Source organism: Haliotis rubra, unplaced genomic scaffold, assembly GCF_003918875.1.
Source record: "Haliotis rubra isolate DU_JTF1 unplaced genomic scaffold, ASM391887v1 Scf197, whole genome shotgun sequence".
Taxonomy (NCBI): domain Eukaryota; kingdom Metazoa; phylum Mollusca; class Gastropoda; order Lepetellida; family Haliotidae; genus Haliotis; species Haliotis rubra.
In genome coordinates, this window is record NW_025765969.1 from 1,251,820 (window position 1) to 1,273,984 (window position 22,165).

The following is a 22,165-nucleotide window of genomic DNA, read 5'->3' on the forward strand; positions in this document are numbered from 1 at the left end:
AATACCATGTACCCAACAACTGGTCAACATTATTGTTCATCTTATTTATAAAAACATCAGAGAAAAAGACAAATGTTGAAAAGTAAACAAGCATGTTTATTTGTTTCTGTTAAAAATATTATACAAACAAGCATTATCTTTTTCAATTTTGTAACACCCGTGAAGGTCCGGGTTAGAATGAACCTTCAGCAACCAATGCTTGTCGTAAGAGGCAACTAACGGGATCGGGTGGTCAGGCTCGCTGGCTTGGTTGACACACGTCATCAGTTCCCAATTGCGCAGATCGATGCTCATGCTGTTGATCACTGGATTGTCTGGTCCAGACTGGATTATTTACAGACCGCCGCCATATAGCTGGAATATTGCTGAGTGTGGCGTAAAACTAAACTCACTCACTCAATTTTGTAACTGAACATCAGCTATCAACTGATGAAGAGAACTCATGCAAATACACCTAAAGTACTTCTCATGTAGTCAAATAAAATCCAGGTGGCAACATTATGGATCCTTGAATCACACCATCCTTGGCTTTTATCTAAACACCCTGTAAATTAAGACACTACAGTATAATATGTGTCAACAGATGTCCAAATCTTGGTTGTCTCATCCCCAAGAAAACATTAAAAAAAGTTCAGATTGCCTCAGGGGCTCAATGTGGATTCAATTTTCTATTCAGAAGATGTACAAGTTAAAATAACTGGTTCTCTGTCAACACATTTTATATCATTGCTCTTTTTGCTGCTACATAGCATTCAGCTTTATTACATTTTACATGTACAAAAAGTGTAATAATGTCACATAATGTAATAGAGTATACTAGTGAGTGAGTGAGTCTGGTTTGATACCGCTTTTCAGAGTATACAATTACATTATGACGAGATGGAACAATGATAGGGGAGAGTTTGAAGTGGTACAAGTGTCAGACGATTATCACTTTGGCGAAAACCTCTAACATGGGTATAGCATTAACACAGACATAGAATTGGGGTGAAAAACAGTAAATGGAGCTTTTTAAACGAAACACACACCTCACTTTAATTCAAGAGACTCCATACTCCACAGCAATCAGGGTCAAAGTGGCTGAAACCACTAAATTGGTGATAATGAATTATCAGTCCAGTCAGACTGATTGTCTTTCAAAACATCAAAGTGAGTGAGTATGGTTTTACAGCTTTTAGCAATATTCCAGCAATATCACGGCGGGGGACATCAGAAATGGAAAACACCAAAGAACACCGACACTGAAGACGTGCAGAGTTTTTTCCACAGCAATATATTTGTTGAGATCATTTCAGCAGCACAAAGTTCTTTAATGTAAAACATCAGGGCACAGTTCCGTGACGTGATCGCATACAACTACGACTGTCATAAGGTTATGCTGAAGTATACGATTTTGAATATCTCAGCATTTTAATTCCCTTCTTCATAACAGGACCCAATTCGACAAAGCAATCATATTACTACGACAGCCGCTTATGGAAGAATTAGTGTTTCGGTCATCGTAGCGTTAGATGACTTTGGGGATTAGGATCTTGAACAGCACAGACATGGCAAGTTGAAAATCTGAACATCAGGATATTTGCTTTCTCAATCTCTGCGGTCTCAGAGTAAACACCTCCTCCAAAGTTCCCAAAGTACGATCAACCCTACATGGACGCCGAACCTTCTCCTACTCTGCTGCTGTAGAATGAAACAATCTTCCTGAGCATCTCCGCCTCTGTACTGATCTTTCCTCGTTCAGGAACCAACTCAAGACATACCTCTACAAATTAGCTTTTCATCAGTGACCCCCAATAATCTCTCTTCTTTGACTTACTTGTATACAGTGACTCTGGAACTCTTCATTTTGTGCGCTTTGAGCATGTCACGTACATGGATATATGTGCCATATAAATAGTCTATTATTACTATTATTAGTTCCCAAAAGCAATCATATTGCTACAACTGTCGTAAGGTTAAGTAAAATAGAATTACAGTTACGATCATCGCAGCATTAGATGACTTTGGGTAATGGGGTTATGGAGCAGCACAGACATGGCAAGTTGGACATCTGAACATCACAGCTTCCTAGAAGGGTCAATGAGCAGCACAGACATGGCAAGTTGGACATCTGAACATCACAGCTTCCTAGAAGGGTCAATGAGTAGATCGGGGACTTCTGTCATGAGCAATGTATTAATATTATCTGCTATAACATCATATACTAAACAACCACTTTAAAGTACAAATAATCGTACGAGAATCATCAAAATATTGTGCAGAGTAATACGCTCAGCTGCTCCTAATGTCCAACAACGCGACACCATACTTAAGCATCATTTCAACATCCAGGCTTATATTCTGTGGATGTGAAGATCACACAATTCTGCCAGATCACATACATCAGCCAGATTCCTCATTTTGATTGTGATCCAAACTTTATACTCGGAAATGTGCCTCCAAAAGCAACAACAAAGATTTGGTACGCCTTGAAATCTTTGCTTGAGATGGTTTGTCTGAACGTCCATTAAGTTGTGGCATGACAGTTCCAAATTCAACTGAAAGTTCCAAGATCAATAGATCAGCCACATCATATTCAAACTGAGTGCAAGAAACATTCTCACTGAAGAAATTTCAGCATAAAGTTTCCTTCAGTTATGCCCCGACATCTTCACTTCTGACAGTTCCTCTGTATCAGTAACAACAATTGTTATCACAGGTCAGATCTGACCAGAAGTCAGCTCTCAACTTCACATTGGGTGCAGAAAACCCTTTCTGATCAAGTTGCTTCCATAGACAGTCTTTCCTGTGTCTCCGCAGCCCTCGGGGGTATTTGTACACCTTCCCACATTCACACGTGTACGTCACATTGTCATGGACGGCATCAATGTGGCATTTTTTGGTCTGTTGAGAGGTGAATTTCTTGCCACAGTGTTCACACTGATAGGCATCTTTGGCCGCCAAGTTTCGGATATATCCTGATCGTGGTGCTTGAGTATGTGAGCCTGGATATCCCACAATAGGTGGATATGGTGACTGAGCACTTCCCTTAGAACCTGGTAGGAAGATGCCTATCTCTTCTGAAAGTAAAATATTTGTAATATGAATGAGACTGCTTCAAAAATTCTTTAAAAGAATTGGCTACAATGAAAACAGGAAAAAACATAATTGACCGGAATAAAGAAACAATTTTGCTCCACTGCAAAGATATTTAGCTTCAGAATGAACATATTTTCTTTTCGTTTCAAACCTGAAGAGGAAATATCATCTGAAGTCGACAGACTACAAATAGGCTGTTGATCATAAGAACCAGCTTCAACCATACTTCATATCACTACTGTTATCAAACACAGGGGAACACCTGCTATTCCAACAGAATTGGAACTGGTCCATCCACATACTTTTTGCCTAATTTGCCTTTCATATCCAATAGAAACGGTTTGGGAGTACGATTATTGGAATTGACTATTTTATACTGAATATTGTGTAATATGTACATCAGGCCAGGTCCCAAGGAACCTACAGCACACTCTCCTTGTGGCAAGCATCACTACAGTAAGGAGTCCTGTATTGGTAAAAGTAACCCATCTCCAAGAACTATCAATTCTTAACAAGCATTTCAAGATGAGATCCACAGTGGGTGACAACCTAGAGTCAGGATGCCATGAAATCCGTGCATCAGATTGACTGAAGGAGGTTTTATTTACGCTGCTTTTAGCAATATTCCAGCAACATCATGGCAGGGGACACCATAGTGAGTGAGTGAGTTTAGTTTTTCGCCGCTTTAAGCAATATTCTAGCAACATCACGGCAGGGCATAGTGAGTGAGTGATTTAGCAATATTCTAGCAACATCACGGCAGGGGACACCAGAGTGAGTGAGTGAGTTTAGTTTTTTGCCCTTTTAGCAATATTCCAGCAATACCACGGCGGGGGACACCAGAAATGGGCTTCACACATTGTACACATGTGAACACCCTTGTGTGCCACAAAAGGTTCACCTGGGCCCCAGCATCTAATGGTAATCCACATGCAACAGTTCACCACTATCATCGAAGGATGCATGAGTCCTGTTAGACTAAGGCTTAGTCTCTGAATATATATAATTTTGATAGTAACAAACAAGCCCATTTATATTGAAAAGGAGCCCTAGGGAGACCAGAGATTCAGAACCTGAGGAAATCTAGACTTGCTTTATTTAGGGCTTTAGCACTGCAGAGAGGGCTTGGCAGTAGGGAAATTAATGTGGTTCAGGGACTGTAATACAGACTAGAGTCCTGTGGCCATGTCCTTGAGCACTCCATCCATTGTCATAGTGGGGCAAACAGTGTCAGTGTAGTTGCTCTCAGTCACATTGTTGTTTTGGGGGGAGTGGATGGAATACATATCATGCTTGTCCCATTGTTTATTTAAATAAAATAATAATAACTGCAGCATACTTGTCAAAATGTTTATTTTGTACAAACTGTATGTGAACATTTCACAAATATGAATCATTCATTTCACATAATTGTTGTCATGTTAAAATCATAAATTGATAAATTTGCCGACCACTTATTAGTAATCCAAAATTGCAAAGCACATAACACTAAAAAATATAATTCAAATAAGTTCTGGTTCAATTGAAATAAAAATCTATTGACAGATCAGTGTACTAACAAACAAAAGTCAAAAACTGAAACGTGAAACTTAATCACAAGGTGAGTATAACCCCTTGATCACTTACAACATGAAGTGAAATTTTGTCATAGTATATAAGAACACTCCAAATATTTGAAAGAACACTCAATGCTTACTAATTACTGTAGATAATTGTAATGACAGGATAGATAATTTTCGTAACCTGACATGAAATAATCAGGTGATCTTTAACTAAACTGTTTGTTGTTTAACGCTGCATGCAGCATATTTTAACAAATACTGAGAAGAATATTATGACTTTAAGACAAGAGTTGGGCTGGCATAAGTATCTTTGCATTCATTTCAAGATCAGTTGCAATAAAAATGTTTCAGGTGCCACAAGGTTCCAAAGTCCCAAACAATATCAAGTTATTGATATTTGTGTTTCAGTATTGTTGAATATCTGACTGACTGAGATTGGTTTTTACACCGCTTTTAACAATATTCCAGCAACATCACGGCAGGGGACACCAGAAATGGGCTTCACACATTGTACCCATGTGGAGATCCGAACCCGGGTCTTCGGCGTGACGAAGCCAACGCTTTAACCACTAGGCTACCCTACCGCCCCTGTTGAATATCAATGAAATAGAATCATTGGCTGTATTACGGAGGGTCATCGTTAAGAAATATACCAGAAAATTATGGTACCTCTTTAACACAATAGTACAACAGTTAAGAACCAGGAAAGCCAGTTGATCAACACCATCAAAGCAATGAAAGAATCAGTTACAATGCGTTTCCAGTGACAATTTGGATTCCTGTTCACCTTGACAAATGGGTTCCACAAATTCTACCCATGTGGGGAATCTAACCCAGGTCTTCGATGTGATGTACAAATGCTTTAACCATGAGGCTACCCCACCGCCCCGGCTGTTAAGAACCAGGAAAGCCAGTGGATCAACACCATCAAAGCAATGAAAGAATCAGCTACAATGAGTTTAAAGCAATGAAAGAATCAGTTACAATGTGTTTCCAGTGACAATTTGGATTCCTGTTCACTTTGAGAATGGGCTTCACATACTGTACCCATATGGGGACTTGAAGCCCGGTCTATGGCATGATAAACAAACAATTCAACCACTAGGCTCCTCCACACCACAAGTGTGGGGATTCGAACACAGGTCTATTGCGTGAAGAGCGAACGCTTAAGCCACTAGGCTCCCCCACAGCCCTACATTCCACAAGTGTATCAGTACAGACCTAGGTCATGGCTTGTGAACTGTTTCCATTTTTCTGCGACAATGAGCAGAATTTCTGATGTCTCCTCAGGCAGGTGGGATACTTGTACACCTTGCCACAGATACAGGGGTAAGAGGCATCACCATGACCGTGAACAGCCTCCTCGTGGAACTTCTTATTTGCAGCATTAGTGAACGTCTTCCCACATTCATCACACTGGTAAACACGGCGCGCCCTTGTGAATCTCTACAAGCACTGAGAAAGGAATCACTAGCTCCAGCATCAGCAGAGCCAGCAGAGAAGGACCCGTGCAGTCCTGAGTTACTGTACTCAGTCGTACCAGGACTAGATTGAAAGGGCACCTGCATGTTCTGACCCATGCTTTGTGACCTGTTGGCTAAACGAGGACCCTGTCTGGAGCCAGAGGACATCCTGCTGCCATTGCCCGTGTACTGAGATGTGTAATCCCAAACAGACCTAGTGAGTGATCCATAATCTGAAATCAACAAAAGAGGAAGTTGGTTGGACAGAGTTGTTGTGGCTGGACCTGGGCTAATATCAGATGTGAATAAAAGTGGAAGCTGACATAATGGAGAGAAAGATGACACCACCAACACAATGTATCATTATACAATCAACCATCCCAGTAAGTGAGTGAGTTTGGTTTTACACCGCTTCTAGCAATATTCCACGGCAGGGGACACCAGAAATGGGCTTCACACATTGTACCCAAGTGGGAATCGAACCCAGGTCTTTGGCCTGACAGGCGAACGCTTTGACCGCTAGGCTACCCCACAACTCCATCCATCCTAGATGGAAGAATTGACCTGCCTTTGCACGTGTTTGTGACTTTTGCCTCAGGTGAGGCAGAACATGTTCACCTTTAGTATACACGTACATAATCACTATTCAATTTATAAACCAAAGATTAAGATGTAGTCAGAATCAAACAGTGGACTCATGTCATATATTTATTATGATCATGGAAATCATTTCAGCACTTTTAAATAAACAGTTGTCAGGGCAATATGCCCTGTCACAATCCTTGTTTGACACTAATAATACATTGTTAAAGATACAGTGAACACTTTGTATTCAGAACAAAGTAACTTCTTGTTGAGGACAATGTTCATGCTGTGTCTCAAAAACAAAGTGAGTGAGTGAGTATGGTTTTTTTTAGCAATATTCCAGCAATATTACAGCTGGTGACACTAGAAATGGGCTTCACACATTGTACCCATGTGGGGAATCGAACCGGGTTTTTGGCATGAGCAAACACATTAACCACTAGGCTACCCCACCGACACCTCAACAACAAAGACAAGGAGAGTCTGTTCCTGGGATAAAACACTGGCCACAGATTCTCCACTTTATGTATTTGGGGGGAAAATAATTCCCTACACAACACTGCCCTTATTCTGACAGAAGAAAAAGTATGTTACCTGTGACATAAGCTATCTTTTCAACAAACATAAAATTGGGAAGAACTGCTCCAAATGTCAAGTCATTTTGATTATGAATTAAACGCCAACTTGACAAGAGGACACGTAAACTGTTCCCTACGTGAACAGAACAGAAAGTCAATAAATGTCAATGCAACTTCAGTTTCAAATTATCAGATGAACAAAGACCATGAACTATGGTCTGGTCAAGCAGTGGTTGGTCATATTATCACTAAACGAGATGGGGTCGGCCATGAGGACAAGGAAGCTCCATCAAGGACAGACTTTTGTTTGTTGTTAGACGGCCGCACTCAGCAATATTCCAGCTACATGATGGCAGTCTGTAAATATTCGAGTCTGGATCAGACAATCCTGTGATTAACTTCATGAGTATCGACCTACGCAATTGGGAACCGATGATATGTGTCAACCAAGTCAACGAGCCTCATCAACCGATCCCGTTAGTCGCCTTTTACGACAAGCATGGGTTGCTGAAGCTGTGGTTCAATGAACAAATGGAGGGTGAAATGTGGTACTAATGAACATATGTCGGGTTAGATGTGGTTTAACGCAAGTAAAAGCAGAGTTCCATCAGGACAAAGAATAAGACAGGTCAGTCTATCACAGAACTTTCATACACTCAGCCACCAAATGGGCAACATCCTAACATTTGATTGCACTGATGAATCTGTTTTCCCCTCCATGTTGCCCAAGAGAAGATATATACAGATGCATGGATGCACATCTAATGGTCATGGCCATGCTTTGTCTCTTACAGAGTACATCAACACCATCTGGCTGTCAGATGTCTTCAACAAAGCACTGCCACTAATCGTTTTCCAAATGTCAATAGATGAAAATGAGGGAGAATCAAAAGATGAGGTATAGCATCAAGCTACACGGAAGGTATCCTTGGTGATATCCAATACCTTAGTATCCTTGTCGATATCAGATACTGTGATATCCTTAGCAACATCAGATACCATGAAACCCTTGATGACATCAGATACCTTAGCAACATCAGATACCATGGTATCCTTGGCAACATTAGATATCATGGCGACATCAGATACCATGGTATCCTTGGCGACATCAGATACCATGGTCTACATTGTAGGGTGATTTGGATCTGATTTCACATTGACAAGGAGACATGTTTTCTGGTGGCGGTAGAGAGCTCGGACATATCGGTACTCCTTCCCACAGATGCAGGTGTAGGAAGCATCCCCATGCACCCCTTCCATGTGGTACTTTTTGTTCCGAGGGTTGGTGAAGGTCTTGCCACACTGTTCACACTCGTACGAAGTTTTCCTAACAGTCTCGGGACTTACAAATGTCGACAACGGATAGGGAACAACCATAGGGGCAAACACAGCTCCAGACACTGATTGGGCATGATGCATATTGACTGTATAACCCTTTGATACTGTAACGCCCTGCAGTGGAGCTTGAGCATAGCCAGAAAGAGCCTTTGAATCCATTGACAAACCTGCAAATAACAAAATGGAACTTGTTTTGAGAATAGTTACACTGATGTAAAATTATTGACACTTAGTAATCTGCCAACACCAAACTTGTTCATAGTGTATACATTGTTCCATATTGTTTTAGTACTAAAGCAGGCCAAATTAAGCCTGAGTAGCACAACCTGATCGCAAGTTTCTCCAAATGAATCCTTCTACTGATAAGCTTGTTGCTAAAGCTGCTTGAAAACATATATCAAAACCTGGCTGTGATGACATTTATCCCACTGACCCAAAATATTCACAGATTGAAGAAACAAAGTGCATCTATTCAGCACCAAAACCAAACTGTCTTCAAATCCTACAGACTTTCTGAACAAAAGTTTAACAAAAAGACAAAAGCATTTTGTTCCCTGTTGATTCAAGGTATTTTTGCATCCACTTCAGAATTCTTGCAAACCTTGCAACATCACATACATGCAACAAGAGCTCAAATGATCGTCCTTATGACGATTTTGAAGTTTTGGTGACAATTTCAGCTTTGGTAAGCAAGTTCATTTGCCTATTTCCACAAAAATGTCCAGGTACTACAGATACCATTCATAAACCAACAGACGGTCTCCAAAACACAACCCTGTTTCCTGAACGAAGGAGCCAGCACTGCAGGTATGACTAAACTTACACACAATCAACAGAACTGCACTGAACTAGACGTCTGCTGCGTCTGCTGGGGCTGCTGAGACAGCTGATACACTGAACAATGTTTGCGGTGCCTGTACAGGTTGTGTGTGTACTTGTAAGCCTTGCCACAGACACAAGTGTAAGCAGGTTCACCTGGACCATGTACAGCTTCAACATGCAATCGCTTATTCCGTGGATTTGTAAAAGTCTTGGCACAATATTCACACTGCCACATTTTTTTCCCATAGCTCCCTCTACAAGCGTCTGCTGCAATGTGGAACAGTAGGGAATGGTCTATAACATCAGAATTTGTCTCTTCCACTAAATGCTGACCCAAACCTTTTCCGATATCTGAAACCGAAAATGAAAATAGTTTTGGAAAAGGGGCCTGAATACAAAAACAATCATGATTATTTGTACAACTGAGAGTTTTGACGATGTCTTCAGTCATGCTAGATTGGTTTTCAATCTTAACAAGCTTATATTAAAGCACTATCAATAAAACTGAATGTTCCTACAGGTACAAAAATATAAGAGACAAAACCCTTTCCATACTCCATCAAAATCTTTGATGATTTGGCAATATCATGAACATATAGACTACCCCCAATTATTTCAATTAAAGGCGAAAAAAATAACAAATTCAAACTAACTGAAACTGAAGTCTCAATGTATTCTTGAAAACAGACTATAAACAATATTGCATAATAGCAACAATAATTTTGGCACTTTATTCTGCACAACAGAAAGAACATCACTTCAAAAGAAATCTGAAGACTCATCTGACTGTCATTCATAATATAATAAGTGGGATGGAGTCTTGCACTGTTGTGGACAGAAACTGTATCAGTTTCCGCCAAGATACATCAGTACCGAAACAAAGGTATGGTCTGAAAGGTGAAGGTCATAAACAAATTAGGGATTCAAACCCAGGACCAAAGGATCTCCCTGGCAGGTGACCAGGTCACCAACTACCTGTGCCCCTAATTACATCACATTAAAAGGTTAGGTCCTTTCAAAGATTGCTACAACACACTTTGGATTGGAGTACTAATATCATGTGACGCTATCCAGCTGTATCACAGAGACCCATAAATATTGGGTGTGGACAAAACAAGCTATGTTATGGGTGTTAACCCATGCCTTCAAGACACAACATGATGCTAACCAAGGTAGGAAGGTTGACCATCCGATCCAATAGGAGACAAGCACATGTTGCAATGGACCTGTTCCAACCAGGATGAATTCCATTGGAAGGATACTTGTGGTGTCAGGAACATCAGACAGAGGGGTAAAATATGTCTATTAAAACGTAAAGTTCATGGGAAAATCTTCAAGCTATTAACTGGTGACGCTGTAAATCATTACAGCCCAGTATCAGATGTATGTTCTAAGTCCTGATGGGATTTGTTGGTGTGGCAAAAGTGTTCACTTGTCAAGCTGAAGATACAGGTTCAGACCCAGAATTGGAAACAAATTCCTCTTGGTTATCACCAAAACCACCATGTAAATTCCCCCAAAGGAATTATGTTTAAAACTAATAAACTCAAACAATTCTGTAGTGAGTAAAACAGTCCTTGGTTTCATCGAACATGACATTGCTGAAACTGTCATGTAAATTCAACTGATCATTACAGAGAGAGTCACTAAAAAAAACCAGCATTCAGTGCTGGAACACATTCTTTCTTGTGTCTACGTAAAGCTCTCTGGGACTTATAGATTCGTCCGCAATTACAGGTGTACGTCAAGTGCTCATGCACTGCCTCAACATGGATCTTCTTATTCCTTTCATTGGCAAAATTCTTTTTACAATATTCACACTGAAGGCCGTGACTGTGCTCGGAGGCACTGAACGCTCTGTGAGGACTAAACCCTACTGGCCTGCCAGTGTAATGAGGGTCGTGAGAAGCACCTGGATATAGGCCCACGCCAAAATCTGAAAATAACAAAGACACTGGTATATTTTCTCTTCATCTTTTTAGGAAGAAAAAATTGGTCAAATGTTACAGCTAGGCAGTATCCACTGTAAATTTGATCTGGAGCTGGTGTGAGTGAAAATGTACACTATACAGGGCTCCAGATAAGGGCCGATCGGCATATGTACGGATACAAATATGCACGATACATTAGGAAATAGTTTAGTAAACATAGCAGATATGCACCACAGCAATGGTGTACAGTCTTAGAATCATTTACAGACGTAAATTATTGTTTTATTGACCTGTTTACCCAAGACTAGCAATGTTGTGGTGCATATATGAAACGAAACACAAGATTACTGATACTCCATAAATTCCATTCAGTACTCTAAATGTACTCTTAGGGTTTTCCAGTATTCCTATATTGAACACATAAGGAGTACGTACTACTGATGTTGAAAAATTATCTGGAGCCCTGACTATAAATCACTATCCTGTGCAAGTTGATCTGGAGCTGGTGTGAGCGAAGCTGTACACTATATATCACTATAGCTAGCTATGCAATAAACTCTTGCCACAAAGCATCAAGCAGCTGGAATGACCAATCAGAAACTGGAGTCCGCCATTTTGTCTGAAAACTTCAAACCTGTCTGATTCTTATGTGAATGATGTTTCATATTGGACATGGTCACTCATAAACTAATTATCACCAAAACTGGGTCATGATTCATTATCAGAAGCTTGCAGATGTGTTAAAGGACTCATATATGTTGATGGTCAGTTTGGGTTTGAGATCAGCTCTGCTTTAGTGAAGCATTAATGTCATGGTGAGAGATAAGTCTCCATGCCAATCTTTGCAACTGGATTTCCTGATGGTCACCAATTTAAGGATCATAGTGTGCCCTGATGCAAGGTTCATACACATATCAGGGGGTCAAAAATATTTTTAAAAAGTCACTTGCCACTGGGCAAGTGACTTTAAGAAAGTAACTTGTCCTGACTAATTTTCCACTTGCCCTGATTTTATGACATAACCATGATGATGTAATGATAAAGAATAAATCAACATGATATTTGATGTTAATGTTTACTGGACTATTTATTGAAAAGTGATAAATAGCAAAGAAAGATAACTCTACTTTATTATCATTGCGAAATTTAATAGCTACATTTCCAGCAGATATGAAATTAAATCAAAGTTTATTTGCAGTTTGAAACCATAAGTGGAAATTATCAAGTAGCCCACATACAAGTCAGATGTCATTATTTGATTGCCTGAAATGAAAACTGACTTGTCCCGGGCGTCGGGCGATGGGATTTTTCAACCCCTGCATTGCCAGCATATTTGGGCCCTTTTAAGACATTTTCAAACCAAAGGAACGTTGTGAAACCAGTAAGAATGTTTACAGAGCACAACTATGATGTAGAATAATGATGCAGTTTTCATCTTCATTAGGAACAGGGCTGTGTGTTTCAAAATAAATAGTTCTATCCTCAGTCTAAGTAACCTGAGGCTCAGTATTATGTGCAGTGATTCAGGTACCCACATTACGATACCCAGTGATACATCGGGAGCTGAAGTGTTCGACAGTGACACGGATTGTACATGCAGATGCTATATTCTACATACAAAGGCCCTAAAATATGTAATGGTTCTCATAACATCACTTACTTTGGCTGGTTATGGACAATGTTCTGTTTTAGTTTGTAGCGTGTAAAGTAGGCCATTTTGTCACGATTATGAAGGGATGATTCAGTTGGGAAACACTTTCTGTGTAGATTAGAAAAATATTGGAATATGTATTGTTTGGAAAGCATATTGTATACAGGTAACACTGTGCAGTCCTAATAAGTATGTGATACTGTGAAACAGGTGAGTCATTTTCATTAACTGTAGTTTTGGTATTTAAACAAAACGTCTTGTCTCTAGTCAAGACGGGTTTCCTATCATATTTTTTAACAAAACTGGCCGCATGAGGTGAGGTGAGGTGAGGTGAGGTGAAATTGGGTTTAACGTCGTGCTTTAGAATATTTCGCTCATATGATGACGTGCATGCGTGTGTATGTGTGGCTGCTTGTACTAGCCCAGACTGAAGCTGGTTTTATAGTGCTAACCCGCTGAGATACCATGCCGCAGTGAAGCATGAATACCCCACTCAAACACATTATACTGACTCCGAGCCGACCAGTCCTTGTTGTACCCATTAATGCTGAGCGCCAGGCAGGGACCAACAAGTACCATATTTTAACATCTTTTGGTATGACGCGGTCGGGGATCGAACCCGCGACCTTCCGCTCTCCGGGCGGACGCTCTAACCACTACACCACGGAGGCGGTCCTGGCCGCATGAACCCTCATGTGTTTGATCTTTGTGACGTCAACACTCATCCTAAAGTTGGTGACTTTACAGGTTTTGTTTCTCTGATGGACCTGACAAGCGCTTCTTCTGGGTTTGATCTGGCTCTAAGTCGCGCCTGCACAAGGCACACTGAACCAAGACCACTACTCAGACTCAATCTAACAAGTATCTACCCAGGAATAAAAAGGGAAAACAGTTGTTTTGTTTGTTTGTTGTTTAAACCTGCACTCAGCATGAGCATCAATCTACGCAATTGGGATACGATGACATGTGTCAACCAAGTCAGCAAGCCTGACCACCCGTTGGTCACCTTTCATGACAAGCATGGGTTACTGAAGACAAACTCTAACCCGCATCTGCACAGATATAGGAGTGTGTGAGTGAGTGAGTTTAGTTTTACGTCGCTATTAGCAATATTCCAGCAATATCACGGCGGGGGACACCAGAAATGGGTTTCACACATTGTACCCATGTAGGGAATCAAACCCGGGTCTTCTGTGTGACAAGCAAATGCTTTAACCACCAGGCTACTCCGCCGCCCCCCACGGATATAGGAAACAGTTGAATAAGCATCAATTCTCAGAATATTCCAAAGCACCAAATCTATCTGCACATTTCAGTACTGACAGATGTGTTTTCGCCTCACAGAGCAGAAATAAATATATTTGCATGTGGTGAAAATGTGAAATATTCAATATTATGTGTGAATCAGGTGCTATGAAAGTAGCACATGTTGCACAATGTTATCAATACAAGCCAGCTGTGTGGTCTATTCAGTGAGTTACGTCAGCTACAATCAGGAAAGACACAAACTGTTACAGTGGAATTATCTTGTGTCATGTTGCACACATCATTTCAAATACTTTTCAACTGAAGCATTCTAACAATGCATATATGAAACGACAATATTGGAATTTTTACTATATATTAGTCCTTTTGTCAGAGAAATTCAGGTAAAATTTCAAACCAAATAAGTGAGGAATGTTCTAAAAGCCATATCTACTGACACTTGTTTCAGACATTCTTTAAATACAGTTGAGCACTGTTGTCTCGATATTCATGGGACCTTCATGGAACCATTACACTACCGCATCCCTTTGATTCATGCCGCACCGTCTGTAAACGTGTGGAAACAACCTCAGTTCAGAGGGATACTTGCCCATGAAAGGTACATGAATATCGAGTTTCTTTGCAAATATCGAGTTAAAAAGGTATTTTTGCTTGTTGGAAACATGAAATTATATCAAAATATCCGAAATATCGAGACAACTGTATCGAGTTTATAGAGCTTGAATAATGATAAATTATGAAGGATTTTGCCGGGTCCGAGCTGTTACATTGAGACAACCGAGATATCGAGTTATCAGAGTTTGACACAACGGTGCTCGACTGTATTGCTCACAGAATCCACAAACTAATCCTTCGTATCACCATCAAGTTGCCTTAAATGCATTCGTATCACTGTGATGGTGAGCTGGGATTCACACCAAATCATAGGATTCTGGGACGCCTAAGGGAAGGAACTCTGGCCAGCAAAACTGCAGCATCTCACTTGACTGAGCAGCCTGTGTCCTATACAAATCTGCATTTCAGACAAAACCAACTGTCAAGCTGTTATTGGCCATTATAGTCCCCAGGGGTTGAATCTGAATGTATCATATAGCTGGACTGACTGACTGACTGAGTTTGGTTTTATGTCGCTTTTAGCAATATTCCAGCAACATCACGGCGGGGGAACACCAGAAATGGGCTTCACTCATTGTACCCATGTGGGGATTTGAACCCCGGGTCTTCGGCGTGACGAGCCAACGCTTTAACCACTAGGCTACCCCACCGCCCCTCATATAGCTGGAATATTGGTAAGTGTGGCGCTAAACAACAACCAGTCCGTCCGTCAGAATCTGAACAGCTTTCTCACTAGGGCTGCAACGATTCCGTTCAATTAGTCGAAAATCGAAACTGACACTTTAATTTCGATTTTCGATAACCATTATCGCTATTTTGATTTGATATTTGAGTGCCATTCTGTGTTTAAACATCATATTTTATTTGTTGAAAAGGTTACAGCATTTACATTCCTGATTTCCTAGTCAAACCTTGGGAAAAGGTTTCAGTGTGAAATGTTTTGACTTCTTTGAGAGGCATTTTTAGAAGTTGTATAGGTGATCACTGGCTTGATAACAGTGTTAGTACCTACACCGAAACGTCGCACTCCTGGCAATAAAGAAGTTGACTATCCATAGCAGGGCTCGATTTAGTGCTTTGTTACTTGCACTGGTGCAAGTTATTTGTCTAACTTGCACCAGGTGCAAGTTAATTTTGAGAAATAAATCAACAATAAATCTAACATCATAAGCATATTTATGTCAGCTCATTTTTGATCCAAGCTTTGAATAATTCAGTTGCACATTTCTTTCATTACATATTGCGATAAGAGCAGTGCAACTGGAATTTGACTGGTGCAACTAGGTTTTTATCTTAGGTTGCACCTGGTGCAAGTTGGTTAATATCTCTTAAATCGAGCCCTGCATAGAACTTGGTATTCCTTCGTGATATGTTTTGTTTAATAAACAAATTAAATGAAATCTGATGTTTTTTCTTGAAGAATAAAAAATGATCGAATCGAGGGTCCAGTAACGAAAATTGAATCAAGGTCTGGATGACTCATTGCAGCCCAATTTCTCACAAGTCCTTTGACGCCGACATGGAACCAATCACAACAATAAGTGAGATCATTAAATGTATTAAAATGTATTTATTCATACACAATGAACAGGTGAAGTGTTTTGTACATGATACACAGAAGACCCAGCAGGGCCTGTATACAGCATGATGAACATGTTCTGCGCAACACACTGGCTTTATCCACCAGGGGGCACTCAATACAATAGAGATCCACTTCACATTTCAAACATAAAAATATACTACCCATCAAAAGTTTAGACTCACTAGTGTAAATATAGCCACTTACTTCAGTCAACTGTTCTAAACTAGATTTTGCTAAATTCCATACTGTTTAAAGGCACTGTTTACACATGAAATGATGTATTTTATAACAAATACATAACTTTGAAAAGATTATTGTCATGAGTTCAATAAATGATAACACTCAGTAAAAATTGGCGAATTCTTAACAAATCTTTACCCCAAAACGTGTTGAATTGCACGATATTTGCACATGCTTTTCAGCAATTTGATGCATGATCCTCGTGCAATTCATCTCCATAGGGTTTGCAGTTGGTTCAGCCAAGTTAGAGGAGAATTCATCTTCGATGTAACCATATATGCATACATAACATATAGTGAGTGCTTTAAATGAGTCTAAACTTTTGATGGGTAGTATATACACTACATTCAACTACAACAATTGGGATGTTATGAGCAAAACATAGATAAGAATTTTGATCATAAAAGTTTATTGTGCAGTATGTACAAAAAATACTTCATTACATCAACCCCTAAAAAGTGCCTGTCCATTTTGAAGACTTGCACACTTTGATTAAATCATAAAGATACGTTCAAAGAAGATCAGTGACAGTAAACAGGGAAACAGACAGGTTTCTAGTCTGTCTCAGTCCCTGAACCACAGTATTTTCCCTGCTGCCAAGCCCTCCCTGCAGTGCTAAAGCCCTAATTGAAGCAAGTCTAGATTACTTCAGGTTCAGAATCTCTAGTCTCCCTGGGGCTCCTTTTCAATTTAAATGGGCTTGTTTGCTACTATCAAAATTATATATATTCAGAGACTAAGCATTAGTCTAACGACCCGTGAAGATCCAGGGTAGAATAGGTCTTCAGCAACCCATGCTTGTCACAGAAGGCGACTATGCTTGTCGTAAGAGGTGACTAACGGGATCGGGTGGTCAGGCTCGCTGACTTGGTTGACACATGTCATCGGTTCCCAATTGCGCAGATCGATGTTCATGATGGTGATCACTGGATTGTCTGGTCCAGACTCGATTATTTACATACCGCCGCCATATAGCTGAGTGCGGCATAAAACTAAACTCACTCACTCACTCATTTGTCTAACAGGTTTCTTTTACCTCCATGTCCACCATAATGTACACCAGACCATCAGGGCCCTGTTTCACAAAGCTATCGTAGTGTTACGACTATCGTACCTCCTATACTGTAACATAGACTTACAACAGTCGTAGTGCTACAAAAGCTTTGTGAGACGGGGCCTGGGACCATGGGATTCTTCCACAGTACTATGGTCAATTTGCCAGGCTCTGACTAATTAACCATTATTTGAAAGAATCCATAATATTTTCTGCACAGTATGTATCTTGACACTCCCATAAACTTATAGTCACCGTCTATTAGTCCTACTGATTTGGCTGTTGGTTTCTGTTTCAGACAATCTTGTCAAACTCTAGTCTTAGTTGACATTCCAACAAGTGGGGCAGTGATCTTGAACACCAAACCATGACTACCCCAAAATAAATTACAAAAATAAAGAAATAAAATAAAGAAATTACAAAAGCAGAGTAAAAGAGAGAAAACGAAAGAAAAAAGTGGTGTGAATATTTCTAGTACCCTGACAGCTGGTATTACTAGAGGAAGTTGAAGCAGTGAGGTTTGTTTTAACACATAAAACCAATATATAAGCATAATCCACTTGAATAATGGAGTGAGTGACGTGGGATTAACAGCTATTTGAAAAGTATCCCAGTTATATCACAGTACTGGCAAAATAAAGGAACATAATCAGGGCAAACTGGAACTCAAATTGATGATCACAGCATCCTTGTGTACCAAAGGGAGACTACTCTGCAGTGAAATGTTGCACCTTAGACTACATGGACACCCATGCCCCAGAGATCAAATTGAGTGGATTAAGACAGTATTACAGAAGCCAAACACAAGACACTGCTACATGGGAAGAACAAGTTATGAGTGTGTTAGCATTAATACCGTATTTCAATGTGATGATAGCATGTCAGCTAATCAGCAAGTGATGCACATGTTCCATGACACTTTGAAGAAGCAGCACAGATACTGACTGACTGACTGAGTTTGGTTTTACGCCGCTTTTAGCAATATTCCAGCAACATCACGGCGGGGGACACCAGAAATGGGCTTCACACATTGTGCCCATGTGGGGATTCAAACCTGGGTCTTCGGCGTGACGAGCCAGCGCTTTAACCATTAGGCTACCCCACCGCCCCTAGCACAGATACTGTTCTACAGACCAAGAAAACTTTCAAGGTGAGTCTGGGATTCGTAGAACGGAAACTCTGGACAGCAAACTGCAGCACCTTTGGCCCCTCTGTGCCATACATAACATGAAATTGCCCTATGAGATGAAAGAAATCAAATATCCAGGTGTTTCCCTACAATGGGCGTCCGGACAGCTTTCTCACAAGTCCTCCGATGATGTCGAAACCCACTGGGGTACTTGTATACCTTCCCACAAACACATGCATACGTTGTGTTGCGGTGAATCGAATCCATGTGAACTTTCCTGTGGTAAGATCGACTGAATGTCTTATCACAGTAGAAACACCGGTACTCGCCACGAGCTCGGGTCATTTGTCCCGACACAGGTGCTCCTGGTGATTGTTCTGCGTGAAACCCACCATAGTCATCCTTGTTTAATGAATAGTTCTGATCTGAAAGTAACAAAGAACAGAGCTGTATCTTCAGTGAAATCTGCCTTCATTTCCTTGACAATCATGTCCGTCATACTGTATCCATTGTTATTGTGTTATTTTTGCCTCAGTCATGAACAAGAACAAAACCACAATGTATGGAACATGGTGGTCCATATAATTGATATAATCGAAGATTGGTCGCAGTGATTAAACGACTGTGACACAAACCACGACTACCCCAGCAAAATAAATTAAAAAAATAAAGAAATAAAATAAAGAAATTACAAAAGCAGAGTAAAAGAGAGAAAAAGAAAGAAAAAAGTGGTGTGAATATTTCTAGTACCCTGACAGCTGGTATTACTAGAGGAAGTTGAAGCAGTGAGGTTTGTTTTAACACATAACTAGATAAAGCTTTGTACTGAATATGAAGAAAATCCAGTGAACGGTTCTTGAGATAGCTTAACATGCAGGTAAAACGTGAGTCCCCATGTGACCTTGAAATAAAGGTCAAGGTCAGCAAACCTGACTTGGACCTTTCTTATACTGTGATGAACCTAGGTACCAAATATGAAAAGAATCTAGAGAAGTTCTTAAGATATTCCAATTACATACATATCTGGGGATGAGACCTAATACTATATGCCCGGCCGGCGTTTAAGCGAAAAGCGGGGGATAAAAACCAAAATATAAGTATAATCCACTTGAACAATATAGTGAGTGACGTGGGATTAACAGCTATTTGAAAAGTATCCCAGTTATATCACAGTACTGGTAAAATAAAGGAACATAATCAGGGCAAACTGGAACTCAAATTGATGATCACAGCATCCTTGTGTACCAAAGGGAGACTACTCTGCAGTGAAATGTTGCACCTTAGACTACATGGACACCCATGCCCCAGAGATCAAATTGAGTGGATTAAGACATTATTACAGAAGCCAAACACAAGACACTGCTGCATGGGAAGAACAAGTTAAGAGTGTGTTAACATTAATACCGTATTTCAATCTGATGATAGCATGGCAGCTAATCAGCAAGTGATGCACATGTTCCATGACACTTTGAAGCAGCAGCACAGATACTGTCCTACAGACCAAGAAAACCTTCAAGGTGAGTCTGGGATTCGTAGCACGGATACTCTGGACAGCAAACTGCAGCACCTTTGGCCCCCCTGTGCCATACATAACATGAAATTGCCCTATGAGATGAAAGAAATCAAATATCCAGGTGTTTCCCTACGATGGGCGTCCGGACAGCTTTCTCACAAGTCCTCCGATGATATCGAAACCCACTGGGGTACTTGTATACCTTCCCACAAACACATGCATACGTTGTGTTGCAGTGAATCGAATCCATGTGAACTTTCCTGTGGTCAGATCGACTGAATGTCTTATCACAGTAGAAACACAGGTACTCGCCACGAGCTCGGGTCATTTGTCCCGACACAGGTGCTCCTGGTGATTGTTCTGCGTAAAACCCACCATAGTCATCCTCGTTTAATGAATAGTTCTGATCTAAAAGTAACAAAGAACAGAGCTGTATCTTCAGTGAAATTTGCCTTCATTTCCTTGACAATAATGTCCATCGTACTGTATCCATTGTTATTGTGTTATTTTGCCTTCATTTCCTTGACAATAACAATAATGTCCATCCATTGTTACTGTATTGCCTTCATTTCCTTGACAATGTGTTCATACTGTATCCATTGTTATTGTGTTTTGCCTTCATTTCCTTGACAATAAAGTCCATCGTACTGTATCCATTGTTATTGTGTTATTTTTGCCTCAGTCATGAACAAGAACAAAACCACAATGTATCGAATATAGTGGTGGTCGGATTAAATGATATAATCAAAGGCTGTGATTAAACGACCACCCATGTCACCTGGATATTTGATAAATTTCATTTTAGGGCAATTTAATCATACTACAAATTCGTTCCATGTTTTCTCATAATCGAACACAAACAATTCTGGAACATTTGTTTGCATTAATAATATTTTTCACAAGGCTGGAAATTTATCTTCCTAACATACTAGTCATCCTTTAAAGATATGAAATTTACAAATGCATTTTGTGCAATTTGCAACAAAAACCCCCCAAAGAACTACATGTTTTTTCTTTCTTTATTTTTTCATTAACAAAAATAACCAGGAAAATTTCATAAATGACGCTAACCAATTATTTTCGATGATTGATCGGTTGTAATGAACCAATCATTAATTATGAGATTTTAACCAATTCCCAACACTAATCGAACACCATTAATCCAAATCATGACTTGTATCAAATATCAGGTGCCTATCATCAAAGTTGCACCTTCCAAAACAAACAATAAAATCATATATAAAAACTTCTTAGAAAGTTATCTGCACTTATCCATGCTGTCTGTCTGTTGTTTAAGGCGTTACTCAGCAATGTTCCAGCTATATGACATCGGGCTGTAAATAATCCAGTCTGGACCAGACAATCCGGTGATTAACATAATGAGCATCGATCTGCACAATTGGGATACCTTGACATGTGTCAACCAAGTCAGCGACCCTGACCAACCGATCCTGTTTGTCACCTCTAACGACAATCATGGGTTACTGAAGACAAATTCTAGCCAGGATAATTATATATCATTTATCCATTAGATCGAGGGGTACAATGAGGAAGCAGTCTTCACCATGTCCTGCTGTAGCATCAACACAAATACATGAGGTCAAAATGATGTTATTTACTTCCCTATTTATAAATGACCCTTAAAAGTGTTCATATATTGCACAAAGTGTCAAGAAAGGATTTAGCCTATCCCCCAGACAAAGAGAATATATACAAAAGGAATCCCAGCTCCAGTCCAGAATGATCAGGCAAGTCTAG

The 22,165-nt window shown here is 40.1% G+C and overlaps 1 protein-coding gene across 21 annotated transcripts in view; it reads right to left on the reverse strand.

Moving 5' to 3' along the window:
- The window catches only part of LOC124275011 (zinc finger and SCAN domain-containing protein 21-like), a 126,303-nt gene that overhangs the window by 54,566 nt on the left and 49,572 nt on the right, over positions 1 to 22,165 (reverse strand). Inside the window, exons 2-3 of one of the 21 annotated variants that reach the window (XM_046710466.1) lie at positions 9,428 to 9,777; positions 7,722 to 8,771 (exon numbers count right to left, since the gene is read on the reverse strand). The exons of 14 other annotated variants lie outside the window; for them this stretch is intronic. In XM_046710466.1, the coding sequence (XP_046566422.1) occupies positions 9,434 to 9,777 (344 nt within the window). In that variant the 3' untranslated portion in view covers positions 7,722 to 8,771; positions 9,428 to 9,433. Of the gene's footprint in view, positions 1 to 303; positions 3,060 to 4,414; positions 6,337 to 7,721; positions 8,772 to 9,427; positions 9,778 to 10,433; positions 11,363 to 18,925; positions 19,320 to 19,878; positions 20,816 to 22,165 lie in introns of those variants that run through there. 6 more of the 21 variants (XR_006898174.1, XM_046710455.1, XM_046710451.1 and 3 more) reach the window with 6 other exon arrangements.